We start from the raw sequence: 26,528 nt of genomic DNA on the forward strand, positions 1-26,528 counted from the left end.
AGGTAACAAAAGCCCGAATTAATAGGATAAGAGCACAGGCTTGAAAATGCAAATTTAAGCAAAATGGGAAAAAAAATTAAAAGTAGTTCAAATTGTTGTTTTCAAACTTTAGGAAAATTGCATCCAAGCTCTCTCCAGGGTTCGTATACCTTTGACATGGCCGAATTCAAGCACTCTTTAAAGACTTTCAAAGCCAATTTTTCAGTTTATTCGGTAACATTAAATTAGGAAATCCGGTATGAATCATGTATTCTGCAGATCCACAAATATATCTTCAGCTTACATATGTGATTTTTAATTTTGCATGTGCATTATCAAGGTGTATGATTTTTATATCTTGAGTAAATCGCAAATGTATGTGGAACTGAACAAAACATGTAGTTTTGAGAAAGATCTCAAATAACAGTAAAGAGTGGTTTACATTTTCAGTTGGAAGGAAGTTATTCCAATGACAATTAACCACTGGGAAATGCTACCTTGTGTTTTTTGCATGTCCCATAATAAATGCCAATAATTGATACCTAATCTTTGCACTAATACATATTTCATAGTATCTAGTTTAGGTGCAGCATGCACCCATCGTCTTAGGCGCGACACCTATAGGGCGATGACGCTTAATAGGACAATGTCATACAGAATAATGCCAGCTACCATCAATCACAAGGGAAGAAGAAATGCAATGGCAAGGCCAAGCCACCAGATAACAGTGTCAGTGTCATTCTAAAGCAGATTTGTTTTATTTTTCTTCAATAAATAGGGGGATTCTCAAGTCAGACTGCGAAACTCACAAAACAGACAGAGAAACATGGCAACAATTTTACGCATTTACAAGCATTTCACCCATGGTTCAAGCAAGTTTCAAGGATTTCAAGCACTCGTACAAACCCTGGCAATAGCCGACATGTATGTTGTGGGAAAATGTGTGTACTGAAATTATTCATCCATCCATCCATCAATTATCTGCACCGCTTATCCTCAGTAGGGTCGCAGGGGTGCTGGAGCCCATCCCAGCTATCTTTGGGCAGTGGGCAAGGGACACCCTGAACTGGTTGCCAGCCAATCGCAGGGCACACAGAGACAGACAACTCACTCGCCCATTCACACCTAGGGACAATTTGGACAGGCCAATTAACCTGACATGCATGTTTTTGGAATGTGGGAGGAAATTGGAGTGCCAGGAGGAAACCCACGCAAGCACTGGGAGAACATGCAAACCTCACACAGGAGGTTCAATCTCATGACCTCAGAACTGTGCCGCACATGCGCTAACCACTTTGGCACCGTGCTGCCCTGAAATTATTCAGTATGGGGGAAATGACTATTCAAAATAAGTGGTCTACAGAATCCCACTAAACCATAATTTGTGTACTCATGGTACACAAAACAAGTTCATGGCGCTCTAGCTCAGATTGTCATTTCCTTAGTAATGTCTAATATTGTTTTTTGTGGGGTAATATGGTGTCAAAGTAGCACTGGAATTATTTTGTATGGGGATCAACTGACTACTCAAAGGAAAGTGCTCTACAAAAATCACACACAAACATGTCTCTATTCATGTTATGCCAAGCAATCTCAGGCAGCTCTGGCTAACAATATTGACTGGATCATTTTCTGAACTAGTGCTTTCTATTCTGAAGAGAGGAAAATATATAAACATTTATTTGGATCCAGAGGGCAAACAACCAAAATTGCACTTGTCTATAGAGTTGGTGCAGGTGACCTGCAGCAGATAGACATGCCCTCTTCCCTTGCAACATCCAGAAAACCCTCCCCAGTGGAGATCATATTTAACTCATTTTCAGAAGCATTGTCCCAGTCATATGTTTGTATATAATTTATGTATCAAATGTATTGTATATAGAGCACAGTCACGTGAATGTACCTTACAGGCAGCCGTACGTGTCTGTATAAAAGGAAGCGCCGTAAGGCCTATAAGGGGGACACAGTCTGTAAACGCTGCCCTGCCAAACAACAAATACATGACAAAGACATACGCCTCATCAATATATTACAGTCCCAGAGTGTCAAAACATAATGTTTTTTTTTTGTTTTTTTGTTTTTTTGTTTTTTTTTTTAACTACGATAAAGGCTTTGACGCTGCTGATCTTCAAGTGCCAAGCCTCTGGGTTTAATTTTAGTATGATGACTCACCACTAGATGGCAGGAATGGCGGACCTTTCTCCACTTATAAAGGAGCCCCCACTTTTTTTGTGTTGCTTTGCTTCCTCTAACTAGTGTGAAGCTTGTCCCCGAGTGAGCGAAATCGTGTGATCACATCACCAGAAGCATCGGGCGCTAAAAAGTTCTTGTAAAGTTCATGCACAAGTTCAATCTTTTTGTAATAAAATTATTCCGTCAACACCTCATGTTTATTTCATTTCATTTCAGCTACTTGTATCCGGGATTGTGTTCTTTCGGTCATGACCCAGAGTTCATGACCATAGCCGAGGGTAGGAACGTAGATCAACTGGTAAGTCGAAAGCTTTGCCTTTCGCCTTTCGGCTCAGCTCCCTCTTCATCATGACGGACCAGTACAGACTGCACCGACCCGTCTGTCGATCTCTCGTCCATCCTACCCTCACTCCTGAACAAGGCCCCAAGATACTTGAACTCCTCCACTTGGGGCAAGATCTCATCCCCAAACCGGGGGGCGCATGCCACCCTTTTCCTGCTGAGCACATGGTCTCGGACTTAGAGGTGCTGATGCTCATCCCAGCCGCTTTACACTAGGCTGTGAATCGCAACAATGAGAGCTAGAGATCATGGCCTGAGGAAGCCAACAGCACCACATCATCTGCAAAAAGCAGAGATGCAATGCTGAGGCCCCCAAACCGGACTTCTTCCCCACCAAGGCTGCGTCTAGACATTCTGTCCATAAAACTTATGAACAGAATCTGTGACAAAGGGCAGCCCTGGCGAAGTCCAACTCCCACTGGAAACGAATCCGACTTACTGCCGGCAATGCAGACCAGACTCTGGCACCGGGCATACAGGGACCGCACAGCCCGAATAAGACTGTGCAGTACCCCATACTCCCGAAGCACCCCCCACAGGGCTTCCCAAGGAACACGGTCAAAAGCCTTCTCCAAGTAGACCGGCTAGGCAAACTCCCATGCACCCTGAAGGACCCTGCACAGTGTGTAGAGCTGGTCCAGTGTTCCACGGCCAGGACGAAAACCACACTGCTCCTCTTAAGTCCGAAACTCCACTTCCTGGCGGACCCTCCTCTCCAGTACCCCGGAACAGACCTTACCAGGGAGGTTGAGAAGTGAGATTCCACTGTAGTTGGAACACACATCTTAGGTCCCCCTTCTCAAAAAGGGGAACCACCATCAGTCTGCTAATCCAGAGGCACTGTCCCCAGTGTCCACGTGATGTTCCAGAGGAGTGTCAACCATGACACGCCCAAAACATTAAGAGCCTTAATGAACTCCAGGCGGATCTCGTCAACCTCTGGGGCCTTGCCACCGAGGAGCTTTTTGACCACCTCAGTGACTTCAACCCCAGACATATGAGAACCCACCTCAGAGTCGCCTGGCTCTGCTTCCTCACAGGAAGGCGTGTTGATGGGATTGAGGAGGTCTTCGAAGTACTCTGCCTACGATTCACAACATCCGAGGTCGAGGTCAGCAGCGCCCAATCGCCACTGTATACAGTGTTGATGAGACACCGCTTCCCCCCCTAAGACGCTGAATGGTGTACCAGAATTTTCTCAAAGCCGTTCGGAAGTCGCCTTCCATGGCCTCGCCAAACTCCTCCCATGCCTGGGTTTTTGCCTCGGCAACCGCCGAAGCTGCATTCCGCTTGGCCAGCCGATACCTGCAAGCTGCTTCCAGAATCCCACAGGCGAGGATGGCCCGATAAGACTACTTCAGTTTGATGGAGTCCCTCACCGTGGGTGACCACCAATGGGTCTGAGGATTGCCGCCACGGTAGGCACAGAATACCTTACAGCCACTGGAGGCATGGAACACCCTCCAAGGACTCCAAGAAGGGTGGGTACTCTGAACTGCCATTTGGTGCATAAGCACAAACAACAGTCAGGACCTGTCTCCCCACCCGAAGGCGGATAGAGGCTACCCTCTCGTCGACCGGGAACCCAAACGTACAAGTTATCTTTTGATATGAACTATGCCTATATAGCTACATAACTAACTTTTCTCTAAGCCTTCAAATGAGAGTAAAAATGGCAAAAATTGACAGGTGCTGGCTCTTCCCATTTGAGAGTGACATCTGGCATTAAATGAGTTTGCAATTCGCTTGGCAGTTTTCCTTTTCCTGTCAGACACTCCCTTGCACTTTGCCTGAACTCCGTTTATCTGCAGGCAACTATTCTATTCATGGAAAAATACCACCAGCAGCAGCAACTGTGTGGCAAATATTGCTCCGCTAATAAAAAGACGTATAAAAGATTTGTATGCACTTTCTCCCTATAGATAAATCTTGCAATGTGAATTTATTTACCTTAATGTGTCTGTACTCCCCTTTACCGGAGTCGCTGCTGAAAGCCTTGCTTTCGGGCCGGGGCTTGAGGACGTGACGTAAGGGACTAGAGATTGGCAGTCCTGTCACACTGATTCCATCTGAAAGAGAGCGGGGTGAAATGGCTGACATCAGCGAAAGCAGCAAGGTTATGTGTGATCAAAGGCAAAAAAGATTTATGCAAAGTTAAAAATTAGCCCTTTAGCAGTAGATTTGCAAAGATTCTGTAGTTCGTTGTTTAAGTACTCTTGATTAAACGTGGCAACGCTTCTGTGCAAATATTTGCTTCCCTCAAAATGACCAAACGACCTTGCTGATTTGTTAATTCACTGCAACCTTGAGCTGGAGCGCAGACTCGGGAGCAGCTGAAAAAAGCGCTTTCAACCCGGAGTCAACAATCTCACACAGCAATGCACCGGTGACATCAGCGCCAAGCCTGTTTCCCGCCCCAGGGAGAATGATACAAAGTGACTCGGGCTTTGTCAGCAAATAAACTTTGAATGAATTTGAAGCAAATTCAAGACGCACCAAATTATAAGGTTATTTCCATCATTGTGTTTTTTGTATACAGTGGGACCTCGCTACTTCGCGGTTCGACGTTCGCGGATTCAGAGCTTCGCGGTCTGTAATGGTAAAAAAAAAAAAAAAAAAAAAAAAAATTAAGGGGCGTCGCTACTTTTTGCGGGAATCCCCCTTGGCCGTTCTCGTTTCCCGGTGTTGTGCCCAAATCCGGCTCCCGTACAGAATCCTCCCCCCCTCGCGTGAACGCGCATTCTGCTGCGCTTCCGACAAAAGCGATCGTATTCTATATAATACGCTTATTGAAACCATAAAGCGAGCTAATTAAAACAATTGGGCGATCGTAGTCTATATAATACGTTTATTTAAACGATAAAGCGCAATCATATTCTACAAAATGCGTTTGTTAACGCGGATGAAAAAGTCACCAACGACACGTCTCCCGCTCGGGCCGTGATGGCTCTACATGGCGCTACACAGCCCTCAATAGGGGGGAGGGGTAGGGGGGACCCGTGGGGGTTAGGGGGCGGTGAAGCGGAAGCCGCGTGGACCCAGCAGTGGCAGCCGTGGGCTACCAGTACACTCAGTACGGCCAGAGTAAGTCGAGAGCCTTCTCGGCTTAGCATGGTGCTCGTGGCACACGTTAAAGCTCGTGTTTGCTGACGGGATCTCAAAGACTATTATGCATTACGGCGGTGAAGCGGAAGCCGCACCAAACATGCAAACCATTACTATCTTTTTAATGTGGGGAAGCAAACCCCTACCCACCACTTCCTTACAGGGTTCTTCATACACCTTTTTGATTGCTAAATTCGAGCATTTTCTAGGCACTATCAAAGACACTCCATTTTCTCTGGTACCCGCCATCTTGGTTTCTTCACCTGTTCTCCTGGGCACGATGTGCTGGAGGCGATAACGCTTAACATGACAATGCCATACAAACTAATGCCAGCTCCTGTTTTTCACAGGGGAAGAAAAAAATACAATGCCAAAGCAAAGCCACCATAGCAAGCGGGTTGGCGTAATTTTAAAGCAGACTTGATAATTCTGTTCATTTAATGTGTGGTCTACCAAGTCAGACTGCCGGGAAACTGGGCAAGAATTTCTAACATTTAGCAGCCTTTTACTCAATATTCAAGCACTTTTCAAAATTTGAAAACACATCATTGAAATTTAAGCATTTTCAAGGATTTCAAGGTCTCATACCCTTGTCCTTTTTTGTCCTCCAAAATGTCATATCCCTAACGCAAACAATACTGCCCCAATTAATCAAATTGAATTGCAAAATATCCAAATTCTAAATGAGACACAAACGTACAGACGTGGACTATTTCAATCTTTATTATATGTGAAATTCCTTAAATTCAGACTTCTGAAGTTTCAGCCCGATGCCACTAAATTGTTTTACTTTCGATTAAAGACAATTGTTTATCATGGAAGATAGTACAAGTTTGAGTATGTTTACTGTTGAGAAGCAGAGGATAAATAAAAATTTTTAAAAATGAAATAATTATCAAATTAGAAAAAAACACGGCTTTTGACACTTCTTACTAATAAAAATACTTATGTTGTTATAGATAACAAAGACGGAAAGATACCACTAGTAAATAGATTTCCCTCCCGCTTCAAAGGAATGAATGATATTTTAAAGACATGTATTTAAGTTCCAACTAGTTATTTTTACTTGAATTTTCATTAAACTAATGACAGTTTATAATCCCTCAAATTTGTAGTTTGAGATTCTTACAGGGCCACAGATATTGGTATCAATCACTGTCACTAAAAAATATTCCCGAACAGGACAGTGAGTATCATCTAGTATAAATCTAGTATTATGAGGTCCAAGTGAGATGACATCTTAAACCAAAAAAACAATAGCAACCCGATGATGAAAGTGCTGTCTTTGAGTCAGATCGTGAGGCTTTTCTTGCTGCAGGTTAACATGCAAACCAGTACTATCTTTTTAATGTGGGGAAGCAAACCCCTACCCACAAAAACGGCCTGGAGAGGAATGCCCAAGACACACCACCGGAAGTGGTGCCCCGGCGACCCTTGTGGTTAAGGGATCAATGATCCGTAAAGATGTTGTTTTTCTCTCGTTTGCAGAGTGATAATTAAAGCATAACTTCAATGTGTAGACAGGACCAAATTTACCATGACAGCCCAAAGAGCTAAGTTTGTAACCTAACTCAGTATTGCGGAACAGATTGATGGAAGGAGCCAAAATGGGAGTTATAAGTAGCAGTGACTCATCACCTGCTTCTTTATTTAATCTGGCAGCTGCGTTTGCATCGTTTGTCAACAGTGGACATAAAAGTCGACACGGCAGAAATTTCTCGCAAGGCCAAGATGGAGGAGCACAATTCAACTTTCAATCCGTGAAAGCAAAATAAAATGAAGCAGTGTGACAGCTTCAAAGTTACAAAAAGCTAATGAAATTATTTAAATGCGGAAAGCCTCTTGTCTGTACAAATGTGAACAGGTATTAGAGAATACATTTTTGGGACGGTAAAACAATTGTTTTGAATGTTATCAAATTATGTAACATTAATTTGACATAAACATATAATCACCTGCAACCGCAAGTGTGTGTAATGTTAAATCTCAATTAAGGGTGGACAATTAAAAGAGTTGGACAAAAAAATGTATGAATCAGACGAGGATCATTATTTAATGGTGAATATGTTGGATTTTTATTGAGTAATAGATTATGGGATGATAAAAATTGAATGCTCTAAATGAGATCAATTTCAAACAAGAGCGATTTAAGCTGTTAACATATGTTTGTTATTATAAAACTGAACAATTACCGGCATGAAAATAATATCAATGACCCCAAATCAGCATTTTAATTCCCTCCCCTTTGTTATTTAGTTATTTAGTTAAATAAATCAATTGATAACCAGGTCAGTTTTAGTTGGAAAAACATATTTTGTGAAACACGGATTTTTATAAAGCAATAATAGCATCCTAAAAGTGTGGAGCTATGTAATGAAATAAAAAGGGAAAAAAGGAATCAATGACAACATGTAGAAATACAAATGAAATACTTAAATTTTTGGTATGAGACAATGATATTGTGCTTACAAATACAAACGTGAAAAAACAGTAAATTCAAAGTCAGACGAGTATACCAATTGAAATGTTTGGGTTAGTTCTCTAATTTCTATTGTATACCAATTCAAATGATCTGCACAGACTACCATTACACCATCCCCTGATCTGAAACCTGCTGAGGTCAAGGAAAACCTCAGCACAAGGAAATTAACGAACCTTGCTAAGGGGACGGATGAAGCAAACTCCAGCTTACTTGCCAAGAAAGACTCAATTATATTGTTTTTTTTTCTAGGACACTTCCATTTAATTTTTTGCCCACACGACACAAATGCCACTGTTGTATGCCACGTCTCTTCCACCCTAACACTGAGCACTGGCTCCCCCCAAGGTTGTGCACTGAGCCCCCTGCTTTCACCTTCTACACCTCCGACTGCTCACCGACCCATCCCACAAACACAATCATTAAGTTCGCCGACGATACCACCTTGATCGGCCTCATCTCTGAAGGGGACGAGGCGGCGTACAGGGATGAGGTGGAGTCACTGTCAACGTGGTGTTCGAAAAACCACCTCATACTGAACACCACAAAAACAAAAGAACTGATAATGGACTTCAGAAGGAATGGCAGGAATCCAGCACCACTCATAAAAGGAGACTGTGTAGAGGGAGTCCATTCTTTCAAATTCCTGGGTGTGCACATCTCTGACGACCTCTCCTGGTCTGCAAACACCAGAGCGGTGGTAGGGAAGGCCCAGCAGTGACTACATTTCCTGAGAGTGCTCAGGAAAAATCATCTAAAACAGCAGCTGCAGGTGTCCTTTTACAAAACCACAGTGGAGAGCATTCTAACATACTGCATTACGGTGTGGTATGCAGAGTTCACAGCAGCAGACAGGAAAAAGCTCCAGAGGGTCAATCAAGACAGCCCAGAAAATCGTCGGTTGCTCTCTGCCCAGTCTGAAGGACAATACCTACTCACGCTACCTCAGCAGAGCAGAAAACATCATCAAGGACTTTTCTCACCGCGGCCACCACCTCTTTGACCTGCTGCCTTCCGGCAAGCGCTACAGGTCACACAAAACAAAAACAAACAGACTCAGAGACTGTTACTTCCCCAGAGCCATTACCACCCTAAACACACACCGCACAAAAAACTAAAAAAGTCCCACTACCTCATACGAACGTAAAATGGTACTCATGCCTATGTTTCTGGCACAATGTTGACTGCACTATGTTTACTGCTCACCTTGCACAATGTTGACTATTTTTTGCACTATGTTAACTATTTTTGCACCAAATGCATATTGCACAACCCTTACGACACCAAACTGTATTACGATACCAAACTGTATGTAACATCCTACATGCAGACATTTCTTTGTGTAAATATTGTGTAAATTATAACTATAACATTATCTTCCTTGTTTTATAACCTTATCTTCTCTGTTCCTTTATTTTCGTGGTTTCTTTTATCCTCTCTGTGAATATGTGATACTGAAGTGCCATGCCCAATTTCGTTGTCACAATATATTTTGTAACAATGACAATAAAGGTATATTATATTCTCTATTCTATATTCTATTCTGCCAAGCCACATAGGACCACATCTTGTGAACAGACTGGGTGCAGAAATGGAGCATGGATTTGGAGCGAGGAAGAAACAAACCTAGTACTTTAAGTTTGGTGAATGATAACGGCATCGATCTACGCGATGTCTTTTAACCGGATTATTCGCAAACGCCATGTACACAGGGTTATCTGTCACTAGGCTTTGTAAACGATTCATTTGAATGGGATCATAATTTGAATTTTTAGACCAAGTCAGACTATCCCCTTTATGTTAAAATACTGTAGTCACTGTTCGATATAATACCAGATATAAGACTATAAAGAATTTAAAAATAAATTGTAAGCTCCGAACCACACTGTGTGTGCAGCCTTAACTTCCAGTTTTTGCCCATTGAAGCATTACCCAATTCACCCTATGCCATCCAGGCGCAGCCCTAGTATAACAAGTAATAACACGGACACTTTCACGCTTTGCGGCGTGTGGCCTGTTCAAGCAAGCATCCATGACTCTCAATGTCCCGTGCCATGTGAGTAATGGATGGTCATATTAGGGATGGCGGAGCCTGCAATAACCGCCGCGATTGCATTCCGATTCCGATCCATATTGGTCTTGTTCTGGGGAATTGCGCAAACTCAGCGTACGTAGAACACAGATCGTAAAATCTATAGAACAGAATATAAAGAAAGTGGCATTTTTTTCTTGTAACAACCAAAATCTAACATATGAATTTTTAATAATATAGAGTGTACAGAATATAGAGTTTTATGAATACACAGTAGTCCCTTTCTTCGTTGGCGTTCACTTTCACAGGTTCATGCGGTGACAGAGCGCATGTTTACAAAAGGTATTTAACACTGCAAGATTTGTGATTCCACACCAAAACAATTAGTGAACCCTCTGAATGACAAAGAGGTATTATTAATCTTCTTTGTATTGTCACATGTTTTGCACGTCAATGCCGAGGGCCTGCTAATCTCTGATGTGTGAGATGACACTTTACATTGAAAAACAACAGCAACCAGATGGTGAAAGAGCTGTATCTGAATCAGATCAGGAGGCTTTTCTCTATTTGTTAACATGCAAACCAGTATTATCTGTTTCATGTGGGGGGGGCAAACCCCTACCCCAAAAAACGGCCTGGAGAGGAATGGGTGCCGCCAACCTATACTTTCCCAAGACACACCACCGGAAGTGGTGCCCCGAGATCTTGGCGGTAATGGGATCTTTGAATCATGTTGAAATTCTACCTTCAACGTGCACAGAGCAGTTTTTATTATCACGAAGGTAGAAGGGAGGGAGGGATGGATGGATGGAGAGATAGATGGATATATGAGACAGAAAAATAGATTTCTGCCGGTCACCCCTCTCGAGGGATATGACCAGGGTAGATCGATAGATGGATAGAATATACGTATGTGTATCACTCTTCCAAACAAATATATATATATATATATATACATATATGGGCAGCACGGCGACGCAGTGGTTAGCGCGTGTGCGGCACAGTTCTGAGGTCATGGGTTAAAATCCAGCTGTGCCTAGTTTGCATGTTCTCCCCATGCTTGCGTGGGTTTCCTCTGGGCACTCCGGTTTCCTCCCACATTCCAAAAACATGCATTTCAGGTTAATTGGCCAGTCCAAATTGTCCCTAGGTGTGAATGAGCGAGCGAATTGTCTGTCCCTGTGTGCCCTGCGACTGGCTGGCCACCAGTTCAGGGTGTCCCCTGCCCACTGCCCGAAGATGGCTGGGATGGGCTCCAGCACCCCCGCGACCCTACTGAGAATAAGCGGTGCAGATAATGGATGGATATATATATATATATATATATATATATATATATATATACTGGACTGTCTCAGAAAATTAGAATATTGTGATAAACTTCTTTATTTTCTGTAATGCAATTAAAAAAACAAAAATGTCATACATTCTGGATTCATTACACATCAACTGAACTATTTCAAGCCTTTTATTATTTTAATATTGCTGAATTTGGCTTACAGCTTAAGAAAACTCAAAAATCCTATCTCAAAATATTAGAATATCATGAAAAAGTATACAAGATGGCTATTCAACTAATCACCTGAATCATCTAATTAACTCGAAACACCTTGCGAGGGTTTCCTGAGCCTTAAAAACACTCAGCTTGTTTCAGTAAACTAAATCACTGCTGATCTGACTGCTGTCCAGAGGACCATCATTGATACCCTCCATCAGGAAGGTAAGACACAAAAAGAAATTTCTCAAAGAGCAGGCTGTTCACAGAGTGCAGTTTCAAAGCATATCCACAAAAAGTCTGTCGGAAGGGAAAAATGTGGCCGGAAACGCTGCACAACCAAGAGAGATGACCGCAGCCTTAACAAAATCGTGAAGAAGAGCCGCTTCCAGAATTTGAGGGAGCTTCAAAGACAGTGGGCTGAAGCTGGAGTCCAGGTATCAAAAGCCACAGTTCACAGACGTGTGCGGGAAATGGGCTACAATAGCCGTATTCCCATGGTCAAGCCACTTCTGAACTCAAGACAACGGAAGAAGCGTCTGACTTGGGCTATGGAGAAGAAGCACTGGACAGTTGCAGAGTGGTCCAAAGTCCTCTTTTCAGACGAAAGCCAGTTTTGCATTTCATTTGGAAGTCAAGGCGCCAGAGTCTGGAGAAAGGCTGGAGAAGAGCAAAATCCAAGTTGCTTGAAATCCAGTGTGAAGTTCCCACAGTCAGCAATGGTTTGGGGAGCCATGTCAGCTGCTGGTGTTGGTCCACTGTGTTTCATCAAGTCCAGAGTAAATGCAACTGTGTACCAAGAGATTTTAGAGCACTACATGCTTCCATCTGCTGAAAAGCTCTATGGAGATGAGGATTTAATTTTCCAGCATGATCTGGCACCTGCCCACAGTGCCAAAACCACCAGTAACTGGTGCACTGACCATGGCATCACTGTCCTTGACTGGCCTGCTAATTCCCCTGACCTGAACCCCATCGAGAATTTGTGGGGTATAGTTAAGAAGAAGATGAAAGACACCAGACCTACAAATGCAAATGAGCTGAAGGCCGCTATCGAAGCATCCTGGGCATCAATAACACCTCAGCAATGCCACAGGCTGATTGCCTCCATGCCACGCCGGATTGATGCAGTAATCCGTGCAAAAGGATTCCCAACCAAGTACTGAGTACATCAATGGACATTTTCAAATGTTTGATTTAGTTTTGCTGTTATAAAATTATTTTTTTTACTTGGTCTGAGGAAGTATTCTAATATTTTGAGATAGGATTTTTGAGTTTTTTTCAGCTGTAAGCCAAAATCAGCAATATTCAAATAATAAAAGGCTTGAAATAGTTCAGTTGATGTGTAATGAATCCAGAATGTATGACATTTTTGTTTTTTTAATTGCATTACAGAAAATAAAGAACTTTATCACAATATTCTAATTTTCTGAGACAGTCCAGTATATATATGTATAAATATATATATGGAGCTAATTGAGCTCTCCAGCAAGCAAATGTTACTGTGGCGGAAGGCGCACCTTGAAGCAGAGTTGTAGTCCCCCGTGCATCAACTGTCGGGGCATCAACTGTCGGCACATCGACATAGCACTCGAGCACTATCATTAGGTATCACACTTAGCATTTTACATGATAAAGCTCACAGTGAGCCGCGGTAAATTTGTCCTGACATCACTCTCGTTTTGGGCCTGAGTTACGGCCTTGTTGTTTCAAGGCAGAGACCGACGTGAGGGATAAACTCATTTGGGGATATATCAGGTAGGCTCAGCCTGTGCTGAATCGTCTCTACCAACTGAGTTTCTGTCTAATGCAGCCACATCCGCCTTGGCTGACCAAGGACGTCAGGTAAACTCCAGGCAAAAAAAAAAAGAAAGAAAAGAAAACAGTCTAGGCTGATCTGATCCATACATGCATACAAATAGAATATGATTAACTTCCAGCCCCCTGTATAACATGACAATCAGTCAGCTCTCAGATCCTGACTATAAATAAACGCTAATGTTAACACAATGCATCAATGACGCACACCACCAGACACGTGAACTTCAGGCTTGGGGGTTGGCGAGAGACTGGTTTGTGGTAGGGATGTGAATCAAGCATGGTAAATCCATGCATTATTACGGTTTTAACTCAATGATTCAAATATAACTCCACAACAACAGTACTCAGAGCAGTAATTACATTGAATGAATGCACTTTACAAGGAAAGCAACAATCTTTTTTTTTTTTGTACAGATGAAATAAAAGCAGATATAATTGGGCATTCTGGATGAGTGAGTACCGATGCTATGTATCGGTAGCGTACAGATAGACGTCCTTATTTCAAAGTATCGGTACCTTTGTTAGCGGATTAAATTTTTATGGCTATTTTAACAATAAAGAATTCATGAGATTTCAAGAGTTGAGTAATAAAACTTGTATTGGTGCCAAATTGGGTGAGGTATTTCTATTGCATGGATCAGCTTCTTATAGGTATTATTTTAACTCAATCTAGGGCATTTTGGGGGAACTTCTTTAAATTCACTGACGTTTGAAAAACCAGTCACACTGTAGAAAGAAAACAAACGAATATTCAAAAAAAATGTTTGAATGAGAAAATCCACCAGGTATGTTGCAGTCTTTGTTTTTCACTTTTGAATTCTGCAGTCTTCCTATCCTACATACATAAGCTTTGAAGTGAGTATAGTGGATCTCTGAAGCCAAACCCCCTATCATTCTAAGGCTTAACCAATTAGTTTTGACTGAAATTTTTTTTAATCAAGGCGATAGCGTGAACTTTGGAATATGAATGAACGTGTTGCATTGAAGCTTACACCAAGCAAGGTCCTACAAAGCCGTTTGACTGCCAGGCAATTCTCTCTGCATTTAACAGAGGACTAGCATTCTTTTTCCCCCCTTTTACGCCCTTTTATATCTAGTGAGTGTAATGACACTCGCAAACATTGCTGGTGGTGCATTGTCTTTCACCAGGCAGTGATTGGTTTGGCAAGAGCTAACAGGGTTGGGGGGAGTAAGGGAAGAGGGAATGCGTACAGTGTCAATGTTGGCAGTGGTTCTGAATGCAACATTAAGAGAGTTTCTATCACCAACTTAAGTTGGAAAATGAATCTTATATAGTGTATGGGCAAATGCACAACATTGGCGCCTAGTGGGAAACACAGAATAAAGCCATAGGCCAGGCCAGGTTTTTTTTGGACAGCACCTAACACAAAGGGGGCGCCGAGCGTTACGTGCCATCTTCGGCTATGTCCTGGCGAGTGGCTATTATACAAGCCACTCGGTATAACAAGGCCTTACCAGCTCGGTAGCCTAGATGGTAGGACACCCGCTCAGAGACTCGGCCGAGTTATACCAAAGACTTACAACATTGGTACCTTTTGCCTCCCTGCTTGGCGCTCAGCATTAAGAGTTGGAATTGGGGGGTTTGGTCACCTAATGACTCCCAACACAGCAGTTGGGTCTAAAAACCCGGCGCCGATCGAAGGCGACGCATCACGTCGATAGCTTCGCGTGACAAAATGATTTCCGGTAGATATCATGTTGATGGTTGACACTGGCTGAATAATAATAAATATTAAAAAAAAATGTCAGCTGTGAACATCACAGCTGTTATATCTGTTATATCAACTCTGGCCACTGGTTCGCTTCCTGAGAAACTACAAATGGACAAAAGGAAAACTAGACGATCTGTAGATTGAGAGTGGGAGATTATTTGACAATGACTCCGGGGTTGGTGCAAAAGTTGATGGAATAGTTGGAGGCTTAAGTCATGTGGGCACCCAACACCCTGTAACAATAATAAAGATAACAAATGTTTTGTATTTTAACTTTTTCTTTGTAGATTAACAAATATTTTCTGTTTCCCGTGTTTTTCAGTGTTACTCGAAGTGTTAATTTTGCCATTTTTCCCTTTTACATAATTTAGAATACATACAAATTTGTAATTTATGGACGAAATAACATAATTAACCTAAAGAGCCGTTTGGGAGCTGAAAGAGCCGTTTCTTTGGAGTGAGCTGAGCCAAAGAAGCCGGTTCTCCAAAGAGTAGGAATTCCCATCTCTTCAACAGACCATTTCGCTTCCTTGAGCATAAAAGTAAACCTCAGTCAAAGACGTCACAGCGGTGTTTGGTATTTAGAGTGCATGTGTCAAGTCGGATTTATCAAACATGTCTGATAATCGGCGTCACATGCGCTGCGCCGTTTTCCTCCAAAAAGTTCCTGTGTACACCTGACGCCAGCAGCAAAATGACAATCGCCAGTGGCGTCGCACGTTAACAAACTAGTAGCAGCTGCAACATGCGATCGCATCAACTTGGATATTTTTTACCCTAATCCTAAAACCACTAATGCATCACAAAACATTTTGCGTGATGCATTAAAGCTATTTGAGGATGAGGAGTCCCTTCAAATCATGTCGACAAAATCTTACTTTAAATGTTGGGATTCAAACAGCATTTCGACATCATTAGATTGTCCTAGAAACAACTTTGTTTTCTCTGAAATTTGCTCCCGAATGTCTAAATTTTTCCACATACATCGATGCTGCAGAGACTTACCTGTACAGTATACAAAATTCATTTTTCCTGTTATGTTGGTGATGGAAACGTCCTTAATATTGCATTTGGAACCACTGGCAGGATTGACTCTGTATGCAAGCCATCACTCTCACCCCAACCCTATGATCTCTTGCCAAACTAATCACTGCCTGGTGAAAACATGCAGCACCAGCAGGGCACAGGTGTGTGTGAATGTCATCACACTCAACAAGAATGCTAGTGCTTTCCATTGCTGTTGCCCCACATCCACCTCGCCCCACTCCAATTCTAATAAGCTCTCGCCGAACCAATCAATACCTGAAAAAAAAGAAAATTCACCAACACTAGCAGTGTTTGAATATCATCACACTCACCATATATTTGCCTATTTATCATAATAGTCTTTTTTTAATCTTGTTTTTCTCTTTAAATTCTTATTACATGTGTATCCTGGAGTGCCACATCTCATATGGTTGTAAACCAATTACACTATGACAACAAAGCCTATGTCATTTCTAATTTCAGCAGAATCAACCGATTTTCAATAGTGGATTACTGACAAATGAAATAAAGAAACAAACTTTTTGTTCTGGTGAGAGTGGAAGGAGTCATCTTTCATTGGGTGGTTCCTGTGTTTATACAGTCCAAACACACGGCAAAATAATCAAAATTGTCTGACACTCAAAGAGTTAAAAGTCCACACAAGCATTAATAATGTCATTTTGCTGATATGTCAGTTAAACAGCGTGAAATGTGTTAAATGAAAATTGCGTCGCCATAACAACAGCATTTGGAGCCTCTTACTCGAGCAGGACCACGCCTTATCTCCTTTATTCAGGGCCTAGATTATTGCCGGGCTAATTAAAATAGTGGAGCGGCATCGTCAAAATGACCTCATGAGGCAGATAAACACCCATGCGCTGTACATGTTTACCCTGTCAGTCATCTGAGTCCGTTGCGGGGATCGGTGTGGTGCAGGCGTCGGTCGGCAAGAGTCTCTCATTAATATTTATGAGAGCGAAAGGTACAACAGCAGCGAGGAAAATGTGGGAGCAGTGCAGAGCAAAACCGAAAAGAAATAACTTCAGCTTGGATCTCTTGACGTTTTTTTTTTTTTACTACCCATGCCTCTTTAAATTTTGAATACAAATGAGAGGAGAAGATGAGATAAAGTCAGACTATGGGAAGCGAAATAAAGGTATGGAGACCTTAAATTCCACTCGCCTGTTACGCTGAATAGGAAATAAGGCAGCTCTGTCCTTGTTAACAGAAAAAGAAAATGCAAGAGCCGCGCTGAGAGTTCAATGTGCAGTCGACATGTGTTTTACCAACCACACAAATGTTTAATGAAGAAAAAAACATGTATTTGCAATATAAATGTGAATTGAATCTGGTTTTAACAAAATAGCACAACATGGTAAATTCTGCTAGTTTAATGCCAACAGACAATGCTTAACTCATTTGGTGCCACACCGTACAAATATGTTTTTAGAAGCATTGTCCCCGAGTGCCAAAATGTAAAAATATGTTTTTCTTTTTGCAGTTAAAAGACGAAATTATATAAGGTTTGGCACTGCTTGTCAGTTGGTATCAAGCATCTGGAAATGATTTCAGTGTAATAAATCACCATTAGATAGCAGAATTGGCTCTGATCAGATCTTCGTCCACACATCTAGAAAGCACCCCCTTTATTTTTCTGGCGAATAAGTGGGTGCAAGCGCCCCGACACAGCGAGTAGGCATACTGAAGCAGTGTGGTGAGATTCGCAAGGCATAGACAAATGGGCAACTGAGCTTCAAGAGAGCTTTTGCCTTTCAAAAAGATGACCAAGTGCCATTGTCTCGTCACCGGGGGATGATCTTTACTTCACCCCTGAGGGAACGCCATCGCCATGGTGACCAATATCATGGGATCACTTCGGGCACTAAAAAGTTATTTCATGCATAGCTCATGCATAGCTCATGCATGTGTTCAGTGTTCTTGCAATAAAAATAATAAAATAACCTTATTTTACAAGCAAAGTGCCCTTCTGTTTAATGCAAACATTGTTTAGATATTGGAGGTGTCGCAAATGAAAAAATGCAGTGAAGTGAAAATTCCACTTGAAATCTACTCATTGAAAAAAATCCCTTTTTCACTGAAGTTTCTTTGGAAGAGTATTTTAAAGGAACTCAGTAATGTTCAAATGATGTTTACTAAAGAACGGTAAAAGCTAGAAACATTGTTTTCCCTATCAACGAGGAGGGTTACGGCTTTCTTTCGATATATCCTATGCCTATACAGCTAAATAAATTTTCTGTAAGCCTTCAAAATGAGTCAAAATGGCAAAAGTTGGCTGTCACCGGCTCTTCCCATTTGAAAGAAATTGGCATTGAATGAGTTGAGATGTGCATACAAAGTGCAAGACAAAATATTATACAGGTCAAGAGTTCCAAGTTCCCAAATACTTTGTCTTACCATCATTAAGGTCCTGCAAAAGGTTTTCCTGTCCCGAGAAGTCCAGTTTGACATGAATGTTAACCGTGAGCATGATAGCCTGGCCAGGTTTCAGAGGCATGTGCGACGCGACCTCCTCCAGGTCCCAACTCAGAAAATCGCCAAACACTTTCTCTGCACACGAAAAGGAGAAGCCACAAGCTTATTTTTATAATGAATGCGTAAATGCAGACAGATTTCAGAGTTATATAATACGGGAAGACTGTAAATGTTGTTTGCATACTTGACCGGAATAAAAGTGTTTAAGATAAAAACAACTAATTTCGACAGCAGGCTGGTCATACAATTTGTGTGTGTGTGGGGGGGTTGCCTTCAGGAATAACAAAGTCACTGATTGGCCGGGTGCGCTCTCGCCGTATGCCACTCGACGCCGGGCTTTAATTTACACCGGCGACAAATGACTCAGCTGCATCCACTTGAGCCCCCGGGCATCAAATGAATGATGCATCACCTGAATAAAGCATTCGTTCAGTCTGTGCAGGTGAGACACCTTTGTTCCTAGGGACGGGAGCAACAGGCAGGCCTATTTAAAGTGCAAGTTCGCTCTGCACACTGCTGTCTCTTTTAATGGGGCTGTTTTTTTTTTTTTTTTTTTATGAATAACATCCAGATTTACATACTCATTAACTCTGTAAATTAAACATAGAAAGAAGACGAGTAAGCAGAAAAAGAAATATGATCGGCAAGTCATTCACTGTGTGATGTTGCTCTAATTCCGAAAAAGAAATACAGTGCATCCGGAAAGTATTTACAGCGCTTCACTTTTTCCACATTTTGTTATGTTACAGCCTCATTCCAAATTGTATTAATTTAATCTCTTAGCTCAAAATTCTACACAAAATACTCCATTAGACAATGTGAAAAAGTTTTTTAGTTTTGTTTTTTTTTTACTTCTTTTGAATTCATTAACAATAGAAAACTAAGAAATCATATTTACATAAGTATTCACAGCCTTTGCTTAATACTTTGTTGATCCACCTTTGGCAGCAAATACAGCCTCAAGTCTTTTTGAATATGATCCCACAAGTTTAGCACACCTATCTTTAGGCAGTTTTGCCCATTCTTTTTTGCAATAAGTCTCAAGCTCAATCAGGTTGGATGGGAGACGTTTGTGCACAGCCATTTTCAGATCTCTCCAGAGATGTTCGATCGGATTCAAGTCTGGACTCTGGCTGGGCCACTCCAGGACATTCACGGAGTGGTTCTGAAGCCAATCTTTTGAGATCTTGGCTGTGTGCTCTGGGTCGTTGTCCTGCTGAAAAATGAACCTTCGCCCCAGCCTGTGGTCAAGAGCGCTCTGGAGCAGGTTTGCATCCAGCATATGACAATGTGAAAACGTTTTTTTTTTACTTTTTTTGAATTTATTAAAAATAGAAAACTAGGAAATCACATTTACATAAGTATTCACAGCCTTTTGCCATGAAGCTCAAAATTGAGCTCAGGTGCATCTTTTTTCCACTGATCATCCTTGAGATCTGTAAATTCAGTTGATTAGACATGATTTGGAAAGGCACACACCTGTCTATATAAGGTCCCACAGTTGAGTGTGCATGTCAAAGCACAAACACCAAGCATGAAGTCAAAAGAACTGTCTGTAGACCTGCGAGACAGGATTGTCTTGAGGCACAAATCTGGGGAAGGATACAGAAAAATGTCTGCTGCTTTGAAGGTCCCAATGAGCACAGTGGCCTCCATTATTTGTAAATGGAAGACATTTGGAAACACCAGGACTCTTCCTAGAGCTGGCCGGCCTTCTAAACTGAGCGATCGGGGAAGAAGGGCCTTAGTCAGGGAGGTGACCAAGAACCCGATGGTCACTCTGTCAGAGCTCCAGCGTTCCTCTGTGGAGAGAAGAGAGCCTTCCAGAAGGACAACCATCTCTGCAGCAATCCACCAATCAGGTCTGTATGGTAGAGTGGCCAGACGAAAGCCACTCCTTAGTAAAAAGAACATGGAAGCCCGTCTGGAATTTGCCAAAAAGCACCTGAATGAAACAAAATTCTCTGGTCTGATGAGACAAAGATTGAACTCTTTGGTGTGAATGCCAGGCGCCATGTTTGGAGGAAACCAGGCACCGCTCATCACCAGGCCAATACCATCCCTAGAGTGAAGCATGGTGGTGGCAGCATCATGCTGTGGGGATGTTTTTCAGCAGCAGTAACTGGCAGACTAGTCAGGATAGAAGGAAAAATGAATGCAGCAATATATAGAGATATGCTGGATGAAAACCTGCTCCAGAGCGCTCTTGACCACAGGCTGGGGCGAAGGTTCATTTTTCAGCAGGACAACGACCCAGAGCACACAGCCAAGATCTCAAAAGATTGGCTTCAGAACCACTCCGTGAATGTCCTGGAGTGGCCCAGCCAGAGTCCAGACTTGAATCCGATCGAACATCTCTGGAGAGATCTGAAAATGGCTGTGCACAAACGTCTCCCATCCAACCTGATTGAGCTTGAGACTTATTGCAAAGAAGAATGGGCAAAACTGCCTAAAGATAGGTGTGCTAAACTTGTGAGATCATATTCAAAAAGACTTGAGGCTGTATTTGCTGCCAAAGGTGGATCAACAAAGTATTAAGCAAAGGCTGTGAATACTTATGTAAATATGATTTCTTAGTTTTCTATTGTTAATGAATTCAAAAAAAGTAAAAAAAAAAACGTTTTCACATTGTCATAATGGAGTATTTTGTGTAGAATTTTGAGCTAAGAGATTAAATTAATACAATTTGGAATGAGGCTGTAACATAAAAAAATGTGGAAAAAGTGAAGCGCTGTGAATACTTTCCGGATGCACTGTAACAGTAAATAATAATAATATAATAATAATAATAATGGCAGTAAGAGTGAGAACTATGAGGAGAAAAATGGTTTGAACCAGAAAATAGTGTTTCATATGCAATTGGAGGAATGCATTTAGATAAAAAACAAAAAAGATATCACTCAAATTTGTGTAAAATGAGCAAAAAACTCCGCGAAACATAAGTCAAACCTTTTGTTTGTTGGTTTTATTTTTTTTTAAAGGGGAGTGCTTCGTTTGAGCTGTACTTAAAAAAGTCAACGAAAAATATTTTCTCAATTAAGTTTGTGCTTACAACAAGGTGCACGTTTTTCATGGTCACAGTTCTACGGACCAATTTAAAGCCAGTTTTCCAATTTTTCCAGAACTGTTAAAAAAATAAATTCGGTGTAAATTATGTATTTTGCAGAAACACAAATGTATCTGATTTAAATGTGCAATTTTTAATCTTGCATGTGCATTCATCAAGACATACAACCTCTAGTAAATTGAAAATATATTTGTGGGTCTGAACAATACATGTTTTAATATCTGAGTCAAATTTGTTGCGTAAAATGACGATAATTTGTAGCTTACATTTTCAGTTGCAGGAAAATAATCCCATGGAAATTTACCACTGGGAAACGTTACCCTCCGTTTTTGCATGGCCCATGATAAATGTCAATTATTGATATGTAATCCTTGCACTAATACACATTTCATAGTGCCCTGTCTAGGTGCCCTTTTGGGTGTGACCTGTAGAGAGCGATGATGCTTCATAAGACAATGTCGAACAAGCCAACAGCAGCTGCAGTTAATCATGAGAGAAAAAGAAAAGCAATGGCAAAGCAAAGCCACAAGAGAGCAGTGTCTGTCATTTTTAGGCAGAAGTGTAGAGAAACACCGCAACAATTTCAAGCATTTACACGCACTTCACCCAAAACTCAAGCAACCCTTGAAGACAAAAAATTAAAATTCAAGCATTTTAAAGGATTTTAAGCACCCATTATCACTCAAATTGATGTTAAATTCCCCAGAAACGTATCGTGTCATGGTTTTCAGACATAAACCAAATATTTTGTCTCCTTTTATTTATTTTTTCTTTACAAAAAGAGGAGTTTATTAGTGGTGGGGTGCGTCATTTGAAGTGTTCCTAAAAGGATCAAAGTGCAATCTTTTATAAATTGTATTTGTTTATTTGTTTGCAATTCATAACAGAGTTCAAAGAGCCCTAATAATTTTTACCGTGTCTTATCTGCTTTTGTCTTACTTTTAGCATAGCTGTTTGAGCCACGGAATTGAGGAAAGGTGGGTTATTAAGGAGAGTCACTTTACGCTCGTCACTGCAGTTTTTGTTCGTGTCGCAGGAAAATGGTGAAGGTAAGAAAAGGCCCGTTTCACATAGAGTCCAAACACCAACCCTAACCCCAAAAAAGATGAAAAAGAAGAGCGCCAGTCAGAAATGCACACATGCACAACATAAGGAGCTTGACACAGGGTGCAATGATGACACGACCCAGAAGATGGCATCAGCAAGTAAGAGAGTTCCAAATTCCATACAGAACCTTTAAGGATGTCAAAAGAGGCTTTTTAATCAGCCAGCTAGAATACTGCCAAGTTCCCGTCCCCCACCGAGACAATGTACGTTGTTTCAAGCCAGGGTGGCTCTTGCAGCAAAGAAAAAAGCTTTATTGCTACCTTGTATCTCCCCCTGGTGACTTGCCGATCTCTTATTCATTCAGCGAGTGTTTAAAACTGTGCCAAGAGAGAGAAACTCATACAAAACCAGTCTAGGCTGCCAGCTTAGTGGTGAGTTGGCAGGCACGCGCAAAGTTGCGTGAAGGCTGTCAGAGATATATTCCATCATCATGGTGCAGTCTTGTGATACCACAGCCTATAAGCTTAACCTTCAATTTGTCATCCTTGACAAATGTCCTCTCTCGTTCAGAAGTGAAAAAATAAAATGAGGCTATTATTAGAGAGCAGGCAGGTTTTTTGAAGTTTATTAGCTCATATTGCCAGATTTTATATAGTTTTGATATATTTATTAGAAATCACTAAACTAGAGGCGTTCATCTAACTTGCCTCAATGACAATGACAGTAACTTATAGCAGGCAAGGACAGCCTGAACTGCTTCAACTGCGTTATGCCACATCGACTGCCCAAGTTCAAATGGGTTCTTTCTAAAAATAGAACCGTGCTTTGCAGACTGACTGAGAAATAAAATGAGAAAAAAAAGAGAGGGACTGAAAGTCAGACTGCAAAATAATGACAAGTGACGCAATGACTGAACGACGACGTCAGGACGTGTCCTGCACAAGACGCAGCACAGAAAGACAGGTCTTTTGGATGTGAAAAGCAAAAAAAGCAAGACTTGTGTGCCAATGTTAACCTATATTTCACGGAGTTTATTCAACCAAGAATAGTGACGGTGCTTGAGCCACAAATAATCTTATGCTATCAATGAAAGCATAAAAAAAGAATTAACTCTGTGTACTAACCCTTTGTGTTGACTATCTTGGAGGTGAGCTCCAGGCTCTGGATGTCTTCAGAGCCGATGTTCTCCAAGGTGATGGTCATCTGTTGGCTCTCGCCATTGAAAAGTTGCACAGCCACAGTGCTTGAAAGCTCCTCTTTGGACATGGGCTGGGGTGTGTGGGCCGACCTAAGTGGAGATAACAAGAAACTTTACCACCTGCCTTGTAAATGATTCAAATTGAATCTTTTCTTCCGGCGCCGTCACGAATGGCAGCCACTCCAGCAGCTCCCGTGTTATTTTCGATTGTTCTCGATTGTTCTCAGCTCAGGGATGCTGCTGGAAATGTGAATTTCCCTTCGGGGATGAACAAAGTATCTATCTATCTATCTATCTATCTATCTATTGTGTTGTTGAGGCAAACCCCTTAATTTACAGTCTTTTAGCATCTCCAGGAAGTTATTAATAATTTTAATGTTTACGGCAAATCAAAATGAATTCGTACGGATAAAATCAAGAATGAGCCCTAATGGCTAAGCAAGAAATAAAAGTACTTTAAATTCCGTTGCAGAAGAAAAAGAAAATGTCAAATGATGTCTGAAAAGTGAAGGTCTATCATAGTTCCCCGATGACCACCTATTACATTTGTATTCTCTTTGCAGCTTGCCTCTGCCACAGTACTCTCGCGGGAGAAAAAAGAAGAAAAGATCCTCCACATCAAATGTGCTGTACTTAAAGGCGGCAAGGTTTTTCTACAGTTATGCTTTTACCAGATCAGACACCTGTTTCCCTTCAGTGAATTCAATTAATTCACTTCTCTCATGTTGCTCGCAGGGGGAGCCTGGATACTGCACTGGTAAACAAAATGACTTTTGTAAATTCAGAGGTAAAACGTGTCCTTGCTGGAATCCTTGCTAATTATGTCCGTCCATTGAAAACATTTCACAAAAGACATCATGACAGAAATGCATGAAAAGTTTCTTTACGACCAATCAATCAAAATGCTGGTGAGGATCCAACTACGATTTTGGCATGGCTTTACAACAGGACATATACATAAAGTGCCAGGTAAGAGCAGTGGTACTCCCTTTTATTACACCTCAACTTGTCCAAGTGTTCATTGACCAAAATAATAAGATAATTTACCAGGCTGTTTCAATTTTTAAAGGGATTATAACCTACAGATTGGACTTTAGTGTGGTTTTCTATCAGTAGCATGCCCCTCTTGCATATCTATGATCCAACCTGGTATGCAAAAAGTCCATCTAAGACCTTCTTTAAGTTTGTCCTTATGAAACGTGGGCTCAAAACGGGCAAATTCGACTTGAATGATGTTTTGATGTCACAGCATGACAGATGTTCACTCCTCTTGCCTTTTTTGACCTATTTTAAACAACTCATACAATGCTGAGCCATGCCCTCGGACACTTCCGAAGCAGAGTCCCCTTCACAGCGATGGCGAGAAAACGATCAGGAAGGAGGACTTTCTTTGTTGCTTCGAGAACATTCTAGCCTTTTTATAGTTCAGAGTCTTTGATAAGTCAAAGGGTTAATTTTATTTGTGAGTGACGTTTTTAGACAGCCCATCCAAAGCTGTTTTACTGGTGTCTTAACAGTTTCGGAAGTGATTGCTTTGATAAAGATAGCTAGATCAAAGCTAGATTTACAAATCATTTATACATAGTGGGTAGTATAAACAAATTTTATGTGCATGTAACTTTTGAAGGAGTATTTACACATTTCTTTTAAATCACTGTTAGCAAAAGCACGAAACAAAAAATGTGAGTATTCCATTTCAAAGATGTATGTGTTTTACCAAGACTCATTAATAACAATGGAGGAGAAAATAATAAAAATGAAAGTATTTCCTTGCTGGCCTAATCCTACCATCAAATGTTTACCAAAATGAATTAATCTGTGTAATGAGCTGCTTGGCAGAGATTTACAGTGAGAATATGAAAATAATCTTCTAACCGTGGTAGAGATGTACTGAGCTGGAGACGAGGAAGCGAGGGGATGACCTCAACCAGGCATCCGTCTGTCTTGACCCCAGGCAGGTTCTCCAATAAGCAATCACTGGTGACGCCAAACACTGATGTGTGGTAGCCTTAGTTCAAATGTGATGATAGTGAAAAGCGTTAGCTCAAAGACAAAGTCCTTGTTGTCCAGTTTGAGCATTCAAGTATGACAATAAAAGTTACAATTGTGTACAGAATTATTCATCCACCAAGGTAAATAGTTTTTGTTTTTTGGGGGGGAAAATCGGGCATTCCGTTTTCATCTGGTTTATAATCACATTAAATAATAACATGTCAAGAAGAAAAAGAAAACAGAAATTACAAAAATGTTTTGGGGAATATTGCAATTAATGGCCTTTATGTGCATGGCAAGCAATAATTGTGGCTAAAGAGACAAATTCTTGAGTAACACCTGAAGAACTACAATAAGACATGTCAGAAGTAGGTATTCAGGTTTCATCCCCAGCAAAAACATGGACACTGCAAAGTGATGGGCTTTATGCAAGAATTTCCAAGCAAACACCAGGATTCCCGAAACAATTTGGACAAACTACAAAGGTTTTGGGATAAACTTCACTTGAACGGGGAGACAAAACTGG

General features: G+C 41.3%; 1 protein-coding gene across 4 annotated transcripts in view; it reads right to left on the reverse strand.

Annotated features, from left to right (window-relative positions):
• Window positions 1-26,528, reverse strand: part of trappc9 (trafficking protein particle complex subunit 9) — a 151,938-nt gene that overhangs the window by 88,188 nt on the left and 37,222 nt on the right. For all 4 annotated transcript variants that reach the window (XM_088329005.1, XM_088329003.1, XM_088329007.1 and 1 more), the window contains 4 exons: window positions 25,886-26,018; window positions 23,937-24,100; window positions 18,621-18,773; window positions 4,465-4,583 (listed from right to left, as the gene is read on the reverse strand). In XM_088329005.1, the coding sequence (XP_088185131.1) occupies window positions 4,465-4,583; window positions 18,621-18,773; window positions 23,937-24,100; window positions 25,886-26,018 (569 nt within the window). The remainder of the gene's footprint in view (window positions 1-4,464; window positions 4,584-18,620; window positions 18,774-23,936; window positions 24,101-25,885; window positions 26,019-26,528) is intronic.

The sequence above is a fragment of the Urocampus carinirostris genome, chromosome 2, assembly GCF_059441175.1.
Source record: "Urocampus carinirostris isolate Australia breed hairy pipefish chromosome 2, RoL_Ucar_1.0, whole genome shotgun sequence".
Taxonomy (NCBI): Eukaryota; Metazoa; Chordata; class Actinopteri; order Syngnathiformes; family Syngnathidae; genus Urocampus; species Urocampus carinirostris.